This window comes from Prionailurus bengalensis, chromosome A1 (genome assembly GCF_016509475.1).
Source record: "Prionailurus bengalensis isolate Pbe53 chromosome A1, Fcat_Pben_1.1_paternal_pri, whole genome shotgun sequence".
Taxonomy (NCBI): domain Eukaryota; kingdom Metazoa; phylum Chordata; class Mammalia; order Carnivora; family Felidae; genus Prionailurus; species Prionailurus bengalensis.
The window spans coordinates 86208762-86225205 of record NC_057343.1 but is presented as its reverse complement, the minus strand read 5'-3'; the positions used below and the strand labels follow the sequence as shown (position 1 = coordinate 86225205).

The 16444-nt window shown below is 33.4% G+C and overlaps 1 protein-coding gene across 1 annotated transcript in view; it reads left to right on the top strand.

Moving 5' to 3' along the window:
• Window positions 1-16013, top strand: part of LOC122479052 (butyrophilin subfamily 1 member A1-like) — a 76243-nt gene extending 60230 nt beyond the window's left edge. The window contains exons 6-9 of the mRNA XM_043572983.1: window positions 2179-2199; window positions 13618-13638; window positions 13888-13914; window positions 15442-16013. Coding sequence (XP_043428918.1) covers window positions 2179-2199; window positions 13618-13638; window positions 13888-13914; window positions 15442-16013 — 641 coding nt within the window. The remainder of the gene's footprint in view (window positions 1-2178; window positions 2200-13617; window positions 13639-13887; window positions 13915-15441) is intronic.
• Window positions 16014-16444: the final 431 nt, after the last annotated feature.

Here is a 16444-nt window from a genome sequence, read left to right as displayed (position 1 = left end):
ATGAAAACACAACCCACTTAATGGGAATAGATATTTTCAAATTATGTATCTAATAAGGGATTCACTATGAAAATATATAACAAACTCATACAATTCAATATGAAAAACTCAAGCAACCCAATTTAAAAATGGGCAAATATCTGACTGGAATTTTCAAAAAAGACGTACAGATATACAATGGTTACAGGAAAATATGCTAAACATCACTAACCATTAGGAAAATATATATCAAAGCCACAGTAATATATAATCTCACATCTATCACCATGACTAATATCAAAAGGACAGGAAACAACAAATCGTAAATATGTGGAAAGGGGATAATGTGAACTGTTGGTGGGAATATAAATTGGTGCAGCCATTATTGAAAACTGCTTGAGGATATTCAAAATAAATAAAATTGAATTATCACATTATCCAGTAATTCCAGTACAAGGTAATTATCTAAAAATTAAAAACACAAATTTAAAAAGCATTTCTATGTTTATTACAGCATTACTTACATAGCCAAGATATGGAAGAAACATAAATGTCCAATTATTGTTGAATGGATAAATAAAACATAGTGTGTGTGTATATATATATATATATGTTTATGTATATATAATGGAATATTACTTAGCCATAAAATGAATTAAGAAAGAATGAGATATTGCCATTTAAGACAATATGGATGTACCTAGATAGTACTATGCTAAGTGAAATGAAGAAAGCCAAATACCATATGATTTCTTTTGCATGTGGAATCTAAAAATCAAAACAGAGATACCTGGGTGGCTCAGTTGATTGAACGTCTGACTTCTGCTCAGGTCATAATCTCGTGGTTTGTGAGTCCGAGCCCTAGTCTGGGTTCTGTGCTGACATCTCAGAGCCTGGAGTCTTCTTTGGATTCTGTATCTCCCTCTCTTTCTTCTCCCCGCCCACACTTGTGCGCTCTCTCTCTCTCTCTCTCGCTCTCAAAAATAAATAAATATTATTTTTTTAATACAAATAAAAATTAAAACAAACTAAGGAACAGAACGAAACAAACTGTGGTTTTAGATGCAGAGAATAACTGATGGTAGTTATAGAGGATATTGGTGGGGGAATAAATGAAATGAGTAAAGGGAAATAACAGGTGCTATCTTTCAGTAACAAAATATATTTAGAAAATGGGTATAGTTTCTCAGGATCCACATAAGAGTGAAAACATATGGTATCTGTCTTTCTCTGTATGACTTATTTCACTTAGCATGGGGGAGGGGAAGGAAAAAAAAAGTTAGAGAGGGAGGGACCCAAAACATAAGAGACTTAAAAACTGAGAACAAACTGAGGGTTTGATGGGGGATAGGAGGGAGGGGAAGTTGAGTGATGGGTATTGAGGAGGGAACCTGTTGGGATGACCACTGAGTGTTGTATGGAAACCAATTTGACAATAAATTTCATATTAAAAAAAAGTAAAAAATAAAATTAAAAATGGGTATATAATGTACAGCATAGGGAATATAGTCAATACTATTCTATTATATTTGTATGGCGGTCAATAATAACTAGACTCAATTTGCTCATGATTTCATAAAACATAAATATTCAATCACTACCTTTTGGTAGTGGAAACTAATAAAGTATATCCGGTCAATTATGCTTCAGTTAAAAAAAAATCTTGCTGTGTGAACAAGGGTTTAAGATAATAACATTTTGCACTCTCCTAAGTATAGAGATATGATTTTGGAGATACATACTTTACTCTCATTCTCTTTGAATGACCTCCTCCAACTGTCATAAATGTAGTTAATAGTGTCAGAAAGAGATTTATTCAAACAGTTTGAAAAATCTTAAAAGCATTTGGCAATACTTGTTACAGTGTTGTCCTTTGGGGATATTTTAATGTAAGACAGTTCAGAACTACTAAATACCCAACAGGTCCACTATTCTCGAGAGAATATCATCCTGAAAAGTGTTAGAGGGTCATGACTCAGACCTCTCTGAATCATAGTACAGGTTCTCAAAACTCTGTGAATAAGCTCTATGAGGATGAAACTTGTATTTACTTGTTATCCAGCTGCACAACACATGGCTCACAGATACAAAATATAGTTTCCAACCTCCATCTGTAATAAACTGCATCACCTTCACAGAGCAGTGAACTCTCAGAATTTTTAGTTTCACTCTAACTAATTTGTGTATTTCCTCTTAAAGGTAAACTCCGGAAAGAATATGGTAAGTCATTTATTACTTCCTTGTGTATATCATATTGATCACAGTATAAAAAGTCAGGCCTTTTTTGAAGGAAAGTTTTAAGAGAAAAACACTTGGTAAAGATATAAGTATATAAATACCACTTTGAAATTTGGGATTGTGCATTTCCTTTCATTTTTTTTCTTTTTTTAAAAAAAAATTTAAAGGTTTTTACTTTACTATTGAGAGACAGAGAGAGACAGAGCATGAGCAGGTGAGAGGCAGAGACAGGAGGAGACACAGAATCTGAAGCAGGCTCCAGGCTCCATGCCGTCAGCACAGGGCCTGACGCGGGGCTCGAACTCACAAACCACGAGATCATGACCTGAGCCAAAGTTGGATGCTCAACCGACTGAGACACCCAGGCGCCCCTCATTTTTTCTTAATTAGGTTGTTTGAGTGTCCATGAGCTCTGTTAGGTCATGCTGTGTCTAATCCCTTGAAGTTTGCAAATGTTGCTTTGATTCTACAGAGAGGAGAAACTGGGTAATACTTGAGGAAAATACTAAAGGAAGGTCTGCAGTTAAATCTACCAGATATACTTAAAAGGTACAGGGTGCTACATTTCAATGTACAGCACAGCCTTGTCTACTATCCAAATATCTACTAATGTTAGCTATTCTCACTTTTTGTTGTTTGTTTGAAGTGCATGTTTTACTTGCTAACCCACTTTCACTGGAATTGAGAAAAGGAAGCTTGTGTAAAATGTACTTGGAGAACATTTTTTTTTCTCTTCTGCATTTTCAAAATTTCCTCATGTCTTGAGGATTCTTTCTTACCTATTCTGACCCACTCAAATTTAAAAAAATTTCCTCATGTACCACACACCAGTTTCCAAAGTAGAAATTGCTGTTTGTATTATCATCAGACTATGCTCCTAGATGAAACATTAGAGGAAAATTATGTCTTTCAATGCCCAGGATTTCTTCTTGGGATGAGCAATAAAGACTAATTAGCTGTTTCAGGTTGTTTCTGGCTCTGGATATATTCTCCTCTCAAAGGCTCACTGATCTTGTCCCAGTCTCTTGTGGTTCAAACCCCATGTGTAATCTGGATGAACTTTGCTTGGGAAATATTCTAGGATGACATCCACACAATCAGCAGATGGAACAGAATGGACTGACTTAGTTCTTGGAGAAAGGAGACCATAGATGATGGAGTTATTAGCATATTTCATGATACTATGCAGTCTCTTAGAAATTATCTATTTGAGATAATGTACACAATGCCTTCTTTTTATTTTTTGTTTTTTTCTTCTCTAGCTTTTAATTTTCACCTACTTGCCCAATATTTTACCAAGTCAGATGTTGAAAGATTTGAGTAAAGTCTGTTTCTTTAGAAATTCTTCCATATATACTTTGTTGAATTCTTTATTATATATTTGTTTTTACACAGAGCTCTTACGTGAACAGAAAGGTGAGTAGTATTTGTTTAAATTTTAGCGGCAGACATCATAGAAAAGTATATTGGTCAACTAAAATTTAGCAATTGATTCCATATCATAAACTAGTTTTTAAATGGTCTCTCTTTTAAGCAGTTTCTCTATATATGATTAGTCATAAGTTGAAACTATTTTGTATTTTGTAACATTATAAATTATAAGTTCTATACATGATTTGCATTTTAAAAGAGTCACAATGTGGCATCTTTGTTGAAATCTTTCTCCTGTTTATTATTTGTTTTGTTTTTTACAGTCTCAATAAGGTGTTCAGATATTCCTTTATGATTTTTCTATTATTAATTCTTAAATACAAATTAATACCTGAATTTTGATCTTCATATTGGTTTCTTCTAATATCTGAATCTATATTATTAAATAACAATTAATGCTAATTCTATTTTATACAATAGGATGCCAATCAAATATATCACCATCAATATTGGGCACTTTTAAAGACTTTGCATTTTTCTATATGATATATAAAATTTAAAAAATGTGATATGCATAAGCTTTGATATACCATATGCATATTTTTGTTTTGATTTTTCTTTATTCTTGGCCTTGTTTTTAGGAGATTTTTTTATGGTAATTTGGTCTCTGTACCTTTGTACTTGTTTTTCTCTATTCCTGAAATATTTTATTTCTGTAATCATTTCCTAATTAAATCTATTTTTCCTGTGGGAACCTGGTGAACCCTCACTAGTTGAGAGAGGTATATGAGTAGTCTATGGTATCCCACAGCCATGCATTCTCTCATTATTGTTTTTCATGGTGATCTGTGCATGTGACAGGTCAGAGCTATGTGTCCTCCTTTACTGAGGGAGCCTGATCCATGTGGAGCTAAGGGCGGCCAGTCCACAAATATCTGTTGAGTGGAAAAAATTATTTGTATTTATATTTTTCTTTGTCAAATTGTTTTGCTCCTTGTTTTTCTAGATTATGTATGAAAGAAAATATTAGCTAGGAACCAGACCTAATGTTTTATTTCCTGATCTAGGATTTAAAGATCACATAACACCTAATTTTTGGAGAAACACTTATGTCAAAATTAATTTCTTATATTTCCTTAGTACTATATTGAATTGAATCTCATGTCTTTGGCCATGCAACTCTGGGCCAAGTGAGGCAAGGTGAAGAATCTTATCCTGGAGATGCCTAGAAATATATTTGGCATGAGACTTTCAGTTAGGCTCTATGTGACCTCAAGAGAGTGATGTGGAGGGAACACTTCCTAAGAGAGTTACTAAGTACTCCTCTCCCATGAAAGGCTATCGTTCGTGTGGGAATTGACAGGGAGGACCTTAAGGAATCTGCCAAAATCCTCTCCAAAAGAAAGTGATAATTTGAACATCTAAGCAGGCAGATGACCCTCATGTGAGACAAGTTTTTCTCCTTCCTTTACACAAACGCCCACTCCACTCCACCTTCAGTTCTCATTCCTGGAGGAACCACAAGTTTCATGGGAGGTGAGAGAAGGTAGGAGACCTGAGGCAGAAGGGAAATGGGCCATTGCATGGCCTGAACAATTTAATACTCAAAATAGACATGAAAAAATAATTCTGGGAAATTTATTTGAAACGTTAACAGTGAGATTAAATAAGGTTGTTTTTTGCATAAACTTGATGATTTCTAAGTTATTCTACAAACCAGTTATAAAGCTACATATAACTATGGCCCTATACTCACGTTTGGTCAAATGTTTAATAAATAGCTATTGAAAATATACTTGTTTAAATAAATTTGGTAATGTCAAGAAACATACTATATTATTATCTACTTAAGAAAATTCTCAAGAAAGGCCTTGTGAACAGTTTTGCTGACTCTTCTCTGAAACACTCAAAGAAATGGGTTATCCCAAAGTGGTTGGGGGTACAATCCATTGAAATTGCAATCGACCCTAAGTCTGCAGCCATGTAGCGTTCATTCTGGAAGACAAATCTGCAGTAAGTTTATTTTTTTTTATTTTTTTTATGTATTATCTGTATCTTTATTTTATTTTATTTTTTTTTATGAAATTTATTGACAAATTGGTTTCCATACAACACCCAGTGCTCATCCCAAAAGGTGCCCTCCTCAATACCCATCACCCACCCTCTCCTCCCTCCCACCCCCCATCAACCCTCAGTTTGTTCTCAGTTTTTAACAGTCTCTTATGCTTTGGCTCTCTCCCATTCTAACCTCTTTTTTTTTTTTCCTTCCCCTCCCCCATGGGTTCCTGTTAAGTTTCTCAGGATCCACATAAGAGTGAAACCATATGGTATCTGTCTTTCTCTGTGTGGCTTATTTCACTTAGCATCACACTCTCCAGTTCCATCCACGTTGCTACAAAAGGCCATATTTCATTTTTTCTCATTGCCACGTAATATTCCATTGTGTATATAAACCACAATTTCTTTATCCATTCATCAGTTGCAGTAAGTTTATATTCATGTAAGATAAACATGGTATGTTTCCAAGACTGTACATCTAAACAGCCTGTAGTTTGGAACATTTTAAGGTGTGAAGCGGGAAAGTACCTCCTTATTTCTAAAAATCCAAGATAGACACCTTAAGTTTTTATGGTTGCTCAAATAAAGGATATATTGCTAGAGCTGAGTATGCCAAATATACCACGTCTTTAATGCAAAGTAAGGTAAACCAAACCCTCCATTTCAGTAAATCCTCCTTTCTCAGAAGCCCCTCCCCCCCCACTTCATTTCCTTCTTATCAGCTGCCAGGTATTGTAAATGAAGTGTGATAAAATGAGGGTCTGAAGGCCACTTTCAGACTTCCCTCTTATCCTGGAAAGAATGGTAGAATTTGTAGGTCCTTGGCACTTATATTCTCAAATTTGAGACATCATCCAAAAGAGATCACTTTTAATATCCTATTTTATATCTACATAAACACATTTACAAGTCAAATAGTATGTATTTAGTTTGTGTTGTTTATTATTATTATTATTATTATTCAGGAAATAACTATCTCTCTCTGTGTCACACATATACACTGGATCATTAAGTCTTTGTTCTCAGGGTCTCTGTTTTCAAATTGAGACCAAGTAATAGGACAGATATTCCATGAATAGGAATAAGAGGACACGTTCTAACATACATTTTCTTTCTTTATTTATATAGGGAACATAGAAAAAAAGAACGGTAAGTGATATTTATATTTGATTGAAGCAGTGTTTGAATATCCCATATCAATATTCCAATATTGATGTTCTTTCATTATTATTAAAGAACAAATTCCAGGCACCCCATGTGTGACCTAAAAGTTTTCAAAGCAAGTAAAGTATCTTCCTGCTACTTTAAAAAGTGAACATAACTATTCATAAGACAAAGTTTTAGGCATAAATACAGAAGAACAAGATGAATCCATGTGTGCCATTAGAGCTGGAACTCAGGTCTTACGTTCAGTGCCATTCAGTGAGGTCATTTGTCTTTTGTATATATAGTAATTAACTGACTATTTTACAGTCGGTGCTTAAGAAACAATGAGACAAAAGGACTATCTTTCTTTATGGAAGTTGCTATAAGAATGATACAAATTCCACATTTAAATAATAAATAAAAAACAAATATTCTAATATTTGTTATGGAGGAGGGTTAATGATGCCATGGATAGTACAACAGTTGGACTGGGCTTAGACATGAGGTTCTAGATTTGCTAAAGAAGGTCAATGCAGGAGAGGCTGGAGATATTGAAAAGGACAGGTAGGTCAAAGAGAGAACTACCACGTGTAAAGCAGAAAGCACAACATGCACTAAACTCTGAGGGGAGGTGAGCCTGTGGTTCTATTAGAAGAGACAATATTAGCCAGGTGCCTCTGGTTCTGAAAACCTAGACAAGGCTATACGTAGGCAAAGGCTGGTAAATGCAACATCTCCTTACCATTCTAAGAATTTTGAATGCTCTCTAAGAAACAGAATTTTGAATATTATCCAAGAAAATAAGGAAATCATATAAATTCTAAAAAGGGGTACAGTGACAAGATTTTCAATTCAAAAATGTTATTTTCTTGAAGGTAGAGAACAGATTATATGGTTAGTGGTAAAAAAAAAAAAGAAAAGAAAAACAAAAGCTAGGACAATCTACTCTGAGATATACACTGAACTAAATAAACAGGTCTTAAAAGTCTGTACATGTTTGTGTACAGTCTGTGTAAAATCGGTAGTTTAATGGAAAAGAGAATTCCTATGTAAAGTCTATGGTTTAATTTTGACTCTAATTTCCATGACCTGGAAGCCTATGTCCCTGCTGTGTTTAATTTTGGAATCCTATTAAGATTTAGATTTTCTATGCAACAAACATTCTCACTTAAGGAAAGCTGTTGATCAAATGTAAAAGTACTCTGAATGGGTCTATATAACATAAGCCCATACTGACTGAAATCAGAATTAACTACAAATTAATCCAAATCTGAAACCACTATACATATATTTGTTACATTTCCAATAATTTTTCTCAACTCATTTTCCCAGAATTGAATTAATACTTCTTTGGAGTAAAGAAAAACTTGAATTCATTTCATAAAAAATACTAACAAGTATCTTTTCTCTTATCAAAAAAAAATTAAACGTGATTCATGGAAGAATGAAAGCATTTATCTATAGTTTAGCAAAGGTAGGTTAGTCATGTGGGACATATCCTGAGAGGAAAAAAAGTATTTGTCATCATTGTCCTCCTCCTCATCATCTTCACCACCAACAAAAACCTACATTTATTTATTAATGCTCTTTACATTTAAAAAATGTGCTTTACAATAGTAATACATTGGCAAATATGGAGCACATATTTCTTTCTGTCAAGTACCTAAAATTAAAACAAGAATAAAAATTAATAAAGTAATACATCAATGAACTAGCAGAAACTATGATTGAGGAGGTAGATAGAAGGCAGATAATAACCAACCTCTTAATTTTAGAATTTAATATTTATCTTATGAGTGGTGAAAGGAACTGAGGAATTCTGAGTAAGTAGGTATTCAACATAAAAATTATAAGATCTGAGTTTTAAAAAGACTGCATTAGAGAATCCATTGACGTGTGCAGGAGTGGGCATTGGAAGACCAGTAAAGGAGCTTCCACAGTCAATGAGCAAGACTCAGAAGGGTGATGAAGGGTGGAGGTTGGTGGAAGGGCTTGGGAGAGCAGGAAACCTAAGATGGAGCTAGACTCAAATGACCATAATGAATAATTCAATGTGGAGGGTGGAGTGGGAGGTAATGGAGAAGGAAATACAAACAAAATGCCCCTCTTAGTGGCCTGTACAGCTGGATCCAGTGATTTCATTCACTAAGTTGGTAATAAAATTCAATACTTAATTCATCAACTCTCTTAACATTAGTAATCTCTTCAATTGCCTAAACTTCTGGTAATTAAAACCAATCCCTCAGTGACACTTGGCAAAAAAAAAAAAAAAAAAGAGGCTTAATCTTCATTCTCTGTTTTTGATTTATTGTTTTGTCTTTGCTCTTTATAGTCACAAACTGTATTTTTATTTTATACATTTTTTGACACAGTCATTATTCTGTATATCATTTGTCTTTTATTCCCTTTCTGTCAGATCACCTGAAGGATGGGAAAACAATAATTTTGTTTTTAATTTTATGAGAATAAGGGAAAAATCAGCAATTCAATGCTTAAAAAATAAAGTTTATTAAGTTTTATTTAAAAATAAATCAGTTAAGGGGTGCCTGGGTGGCTCAGTCGGTTAAGCATCTGACTTCAGCTCAGGTCATGATCTCACAGTCCGTGAGTTCCAGACCCCCGTTAGGCTCTGTGCTGACATCTCAGAGCCTGGAGCCTGTTTCAGACTCTGCGTCTCCCTCTCTGCCCCTCCCCTGCTCATGCTCTGTCTCTCAAAAAAAAATAATTAAAAAAATTAAAAATAAATCAGTTAATTATGCTATAGAATAGTGTTTATTTTCATTAAAATGTTACAATTAACCTCTAAAAGAATAGAGCACATTATGAAAAACATGCATTAGATTATTCCTTTCACTATTGTGGGGTAAAACTATTCTGCATATTTAGATAATGAGAATATGGCAAGATATTTTAAAGGGATTATAGATGGGTAATAGACACCTAATGGGTCCCTTTTTCTTTCCTTGACTTTTTAAAAATAAATTGACACATATCATTTTTGTAACAAATTATGTTTATAATTAAACACAAAGAATATAACCCTTGTGAAAATGAGCACAAATACCTCTGATGGCCCTTCTTTTAAAGCACCTTGATTTTGGAATGGTGCTTCAATTGTCAGGCAGCTTGTTAATGCCTCTGTAGGTGAAGAAACTGGGTCTTATTCATCACAATGAAAATAGTGCTTTGTCTAAAAAAGAGTCTCAGTAAAAATGTGCTGGATAAGTAGAAAATTTTTGCAGTTAAATTAGGAATATCATGAATAAAAAGTAATAAATGCTACTTGTGGACATGTCAGATAAGTTAAATACCAGATGCTGAATGCAGATTTTTTTTTTTCACGTTAGCTCATTTATCCATCACATTGTAAATAACAGTATCAACCTAATTTATGGTACTTTCTTGATATCACACAGATCACAGTTGGGAGAGATATAATTTGGTTATATTTGGAAAAAGCTCTGTTCATGTTTTGAACCAACTCTAGCTGGCCACCATGAGACTCTAGTTTAAAATTTTATCTATTCACATAAGTGCAATTTCTAACTGCATGACAATTTGTGTTTCATAAATTTTTATATTACTTACAACTCTATGCCCTATCTTTGAATATCCATTTCTTCCTTAATTTACATGACTGTGATTTCTGTGGTAGTGCCTATATTTTTGTGCTTACATATGTAGCACAAAAACAGACAAAAAGATTACATGATAAATCATGATTATATTATAGTGAAATGATAAATAATTATTGTTATAATTTTCTCAGAAGAATGTTTTGTTGTCTGGATTATAAAATAAAATCACCATTTTGATTCTGAATGCATGATGTACCCACATATTGATAGTAGACTTTATTTAAAATAAATTACCTTGGGGGTTATTGGGTAGCTCAGTCAGTTGAGCATCTGACTCTTGATTTCAGTTCAGCTCATGATCTCACAGTTCGTGCATTTGAGCCCCACACTGAGCCCTATGTCAGGCTCTGTACCATTAGTGTGGAGACTGCTTGGGATTTTCTCTCACCCTTCCTCTCTGCCCCTCTGCTGCTTGCACATGCTTTCTATCTCTCTCTTTAAAAATAAATAAGTAAAATTAAAAAAAAAAATTAAAAAAACGTTTTTTTCCTAGTAAATGCAAAACTTTTGCAAAGGAAAAAAAACTCTATTGATAACTGGATGCTAAATATTCTTAAGTCACATATCAATTTCAGGTACATATTGAACACTATATTGAACACATATTAAACATTATATCTGGCAAAGCTCATATCCCTAAGAATTCTGTGTTTTTTTTAACGTGATACATTTCTATTTGGAATATATTGATCACACTATAACCTGGTAATGTTCACATCAATATAACATCACATAATTATCATTTATTTTTTGTGGTGAGGATATTTAAAATCTAGTCTCTTAGCAACTTTGAAACAGCTCTTTAAAACCAAAATAAAATAAAATAAAATAATTAAATTAAATTAAATTGTGCTTATTTTTTATCTTTTTTATTGAGATATAATTGACAAATTACATTGTGTAAGTTTAAGGTATACAACGTGTTGATTCCATACATTTACATATTGCAATATAATTATCACCAAGGCATTAACTAACAACTCCATAATGGTGCATAATTATGATTTATTTACTAAGAAAAATCAAGATCTATCTTCTTAACAACTTTGATTTTTCTAATACTGTGTATTTGACAATAATTATTATGCTGTACAACACATCTCAAAAACTTATTCATTTCCAGTTTTAAGTTTATACCCTTGGGCAAAATCTCTTAAATTCCCTCTACCTCCAGCCTCTGGTAATCATTATTCTATTCTCTGTTTCTATGACTTCAGTTTTCTTAAAAATTCCATATATAAGTGATATCGCACAGTATTTTTCTTTCTCTTTCTGACTGACTTAATTTAGCATAATGCCATCGCAATTCACTTTCGTTCATGTGGTTACAACTGGCATTTACTTCTTTTCCGTCGATAAATAATAAACAGTGACAATAATAATAATATACATAGCGATGTTGACCATATTTTTATGTACCTGTTGTTCTTTTGGCTATTTGTATGTCTTCTATGGGAAAATGTCTACTCATTCCCTTTGTCCATTTTTTAAAACCAGATTGTTTGTTTTTTGCTATTGAGTCGTATATGTTTTTATATGGTTTCGACATTAACTCTTTCCTCATGATTTGCAAATATTGTCTCGCTTTCTGATTGCTGCCTTTCATTTTGTTGATTTTTCTCACAGTTCTGGAAGCTGGGAAATCCAAGTACAGGGCACCGGCAAATCTGGTGTCTGAGAGTCCACTTCCTTGTTTGCAGATGGCCATGTTCTCACTGTTCTCTCACAAGGCAGAAGATGGGAGCAAGAACAAGTGTTCATGGCTCTTCTTATGAGGGCACTAATCCTATTCATGAGGGCTCCACTGTAAAGACCTAATTACTTTCCAAAGCCCCAACTTTCTAATATTATTACACTGGGTTTAAAAGCATATGAATTTTGTAGAAATAAATTCCATCCATAAACATGACATTACAGGCACAGTAGCCAAAAATCTTGTTGTTGACATATTTTTAAAAAATAAAACCTAGCAAACAGGTTACAGAATTTTCTACTTTTTAAATTGCCAGGAAATACCTAAATACTATAACCTTATGGCACTTTACCATGAAAAAGACATGTGGCAGCATATATTGCCCTTACCTCCACCAGCATGCCCAACAACTCATGCAAAGGAAGATAATAACATAAATAGTGGTGAAAGAAAGTAGAAAGAGAGTAAATGAACAGAAAATAAATAGGGTTAAAAGCCAAAGAAAGGAAGGGCATGGAGCCCTATACCATTGGTGAAGCTGGAATCTTGTAGTTACTCTGATGTGTCAGGACAGAGAGTTGTAATACCATTTGTGGGTGGGTGTATCTCATTGTCCTTCTGACATCTGTGCATATGTGTGTATGGGAGTATTTTTCTGTGTGTGTGTGTATGTGTGTGTGTGTTTATATATTTTATATGTTACTGCACCTGTGGATTAAACTGGGTACAGTTTTCTATCCCATAAAAATCACACATAAAAAATGAAAAAAATTCATTGTATACTGAAATTCTTTCTTAATATGTTAGGACTAAATTACATTTTCAAAACAAACATTATAGCTGAACTAACTGTATTTAGTTTTTAATTCTTAAGGTGAGGAGAAAAAGAAATTATATCCAAACTCACTGGTGTTTTCAATGCTAGTTTCTTAAATTTATACTTTTTTTTTGTTCTTTTGATGAAGGCAGTCTGTCCATAGGCTTAATACAAACACCTGGGAGAGGCTATTTCTTGTCAAAATTTTGCATTATGATCCTTTGAATTACAATAAAGCAAAGGCAGCCAAAGACTCTAAATACCTATTTTCCAAATATATAACTTGAATTCAATCTCTCTCTCTCTCTCTTTCTCTCTCTCTCTCTCTTTCTCTTTCTTCTTCCCAAGCAATTTACATGTGCAAAGATTAGAAAGAGAGTCTAGTTGGGGCACCTGGGTGGCTTAGTCCACTAAGCATCCAACTTTGGCTCAGGTCATCATCTCATGGTTCATGAGTCCTAGCTCCACATTGGGCCCTGTGCTGACAGCTCAGAGCTCAGAGCCTGAAGCCTACTTCTGATTCTGTGTCTCCCCCTCTCTCTATTCTCCTTCCCCACTCATGCTCTGTCTCTCTCTCTCTCAAAATTAAATAAACATTAAAAAAAAATTAGAAAGAGAGTCTAGTTAATGAGTCCTGACCAAATTCTCACAAGACTTGTCACTGTTTTGCATTTCAGGAAAGCTTCATGAAGAACTTGGTAAGTAATATTTCTCTGTGAGGATAGACATGTAAATATATTTCAAAACAAACTCTTACTCTATCTCATTCTTTCAGAAAGGATAAAATTCTTGGGAGAAGAAGGTGAGTAATGAAAATGACCATCTGTAGCCCTGACTCATGCACTTGCCTTTTGACCACTCATCATTTTCTTGTTTTATTCATTGGTAAACCTTGGTTACAAAACTATACTCTTTTTCTTTTATTTTCTTTTTTTTTTTAATTTTAGGGTTGAAATATGCTCGACGCTATGCAGGTAACTAGAGACTGAAGTATTTGGATATTGGTTCTTATTTTTAGCCAGTACACTGGGCCACCAGACAAGGGGTCTCACAAACTCACACCAAACATATGCGCGCGCACACACACACACATCCCTTTTTTTTCTCCAAAATCTCCACTTTGTTATGCTTATTATTGAGTATGTTATAGCTATAGCTCCTTATATATCACAAATGGTCCTGCTTCTGAGGTTCAGTGATGGATGGAAGCAGAACATTAGAGCCCAAAATGATATCATCTAACATGCTTTTCAGAACCAGAAATTCATTGGGGAATGTCTCTAGGGTGTAGCTGACAGGGAATGTGGTAAGGGCAGGCTGCCTTCTTACTATGTTAGGATGGAGGCTACTGACACAATGCCACTAATTTCCAAGGAACCAAAATTTTTGGGCCTTCATTTAATTTGTCAAATTGAAAAACCAGAAGTTTTTGACATCTAACAAATTGTCAAATTTATGACCTCTGTTTAATATTAGGAACAACAACAATTTTTGTTATATTTTCTAACTTTGTATTAATGATTTCAAAGTATTTTCATTTGATTCCCACAAATACACTGTGAGGAAAAAATTCCAGGTATTAATATACTGTTATATATATATATATATATATATATATATATATATATATATAATGAATGTTATTAGGAGATTTCTCCAGTTTATATGACTAATTTATATAATATTTACTTTCATGAGACAACTTTAGAGGCACTCTTACCAATTGAATAAAGTATAGTCTAGATAGCAGATATTGCTTTGGAAAAATACCCATGAGCAACTAAGCTGCAATGGCTTTAAGTGCATACAATCTTATATTTACAGTGCTAACTAAGACTAAGAGTCTTTAGTTATTTTTAATATTGCATTAATACTAATGGAATTTTCTTTGTGGTTACACTAATACAAGTAGAATTTAGTTTTGCTTATAACTATGATCACTTAATTAATAGAAATACATACAGTGTACATTAACAGAATCCTGTGTAATTAGGTAAATATCTGAATCAAGTTTAGCTTTGCTTTGTGTGTTTATATACTTAGCATACAACACTTTAAAAATTATTTTTGTATCCATGTATCTGAATTTTGCACCTATATGAAAGCAGTTTTAGGAAAATTAATTGAGTAAATCTAGATAAATTTCATTTGATGATTTATAACAATTTTAAACTGTCAAAACATTGAGAATCAATGTAAATATTTATAATTGTCTTCAGTTAACTCACAAATTGAATCAGGTAAGTCTGGACTTGAAGCCAAACATTGATGGATATTAGTAATCATTGTTGGACAAACTTCTCTAAGTATTTGTTGTCTCAACTACAAAATGAAAATATTTCTTCATTTCATGTTTTGTTTTGAAAATTGAATATTTATAAATGTGCTTCATGTACCAGTAAGCAGAAAAAGTTCCTAGATAAAGGAAGGACTCTTGTATATTGCATTAATTACTGTTGAATATAATTGATCATAGCCAAGACTGACATGTTCTTCTATAGAAAATGTTACCCTGGATCCAGACACAGCTAACCCATATCTCCAAATTACTGATGACAACAAAAGTGTGAAAGGAGGTGATACCTTTCAGGAACTACCCAAAAGAAGACAGCGATTTGATAACCTGGTCTGTGTATTAGGTCAGCAAATTTTTTCCAAAGGTAAACACTACTGGGAAGTGAGTGTGAAAAATAAAATAAAATGGACTTTAGGCATTTGTAAGGATTCTGTCTGCAGACGGGGAGAAATCATGGTGTCCTCTGAGACTGGGTTCTGGACAATAGGCTTGAATAGAAACAATGACTATCAAGCTCTTTTAAACCCACAGAAAACACTCCACCTCGAGGAATCTCCTGAGACTATTGGTATCTTCCTGGACTATGAGGCTGGAAGAGTGTCGTTTTATAATGTGACCAATCTTTCTCACATCTACACCTATAGAAACTGCTTCACAGGTTCTCTGAGGCCATACTTTTATCCTGGCCCCCTCTACAATGGTCAAAATGAACACCCTCTCACCATCCTGCCCTTAGGTCATATTAGAAAAGCCATAGGAAGAAGACGTTCTATGTGACTGAGCAAAAATTGCCCTATTTTGAATCTGCTGAAACTAGGGATTTTTATGAAGTTTGTAAATATTCTAATATATATATATATATATATATATATATATAAAATAATATATGTATATTACAATATTTACAAACTTCATAAAAATCCCTAGTTTCAGCAGGGAAATTTTTACTTATAAATAAATAAAAATAAATATATAAATATTTAAATAAAACAAAAATGTTTTATTTTAGAATGATGGACTTCTCCCTTCAAATAAATCTAAAATCTAAAAATCATTTTGATGCCATAATTTATAACTTTTTTATCATTTCAGTTCCTAATATATCTTTTGTTAATGGACAAGAATTGCTTGAGTTAAACTACATGATGTAGAACTTACTTGATGACTATTCAAGGCCACAAAACTAAATACAAAACCCAACAGAAGCA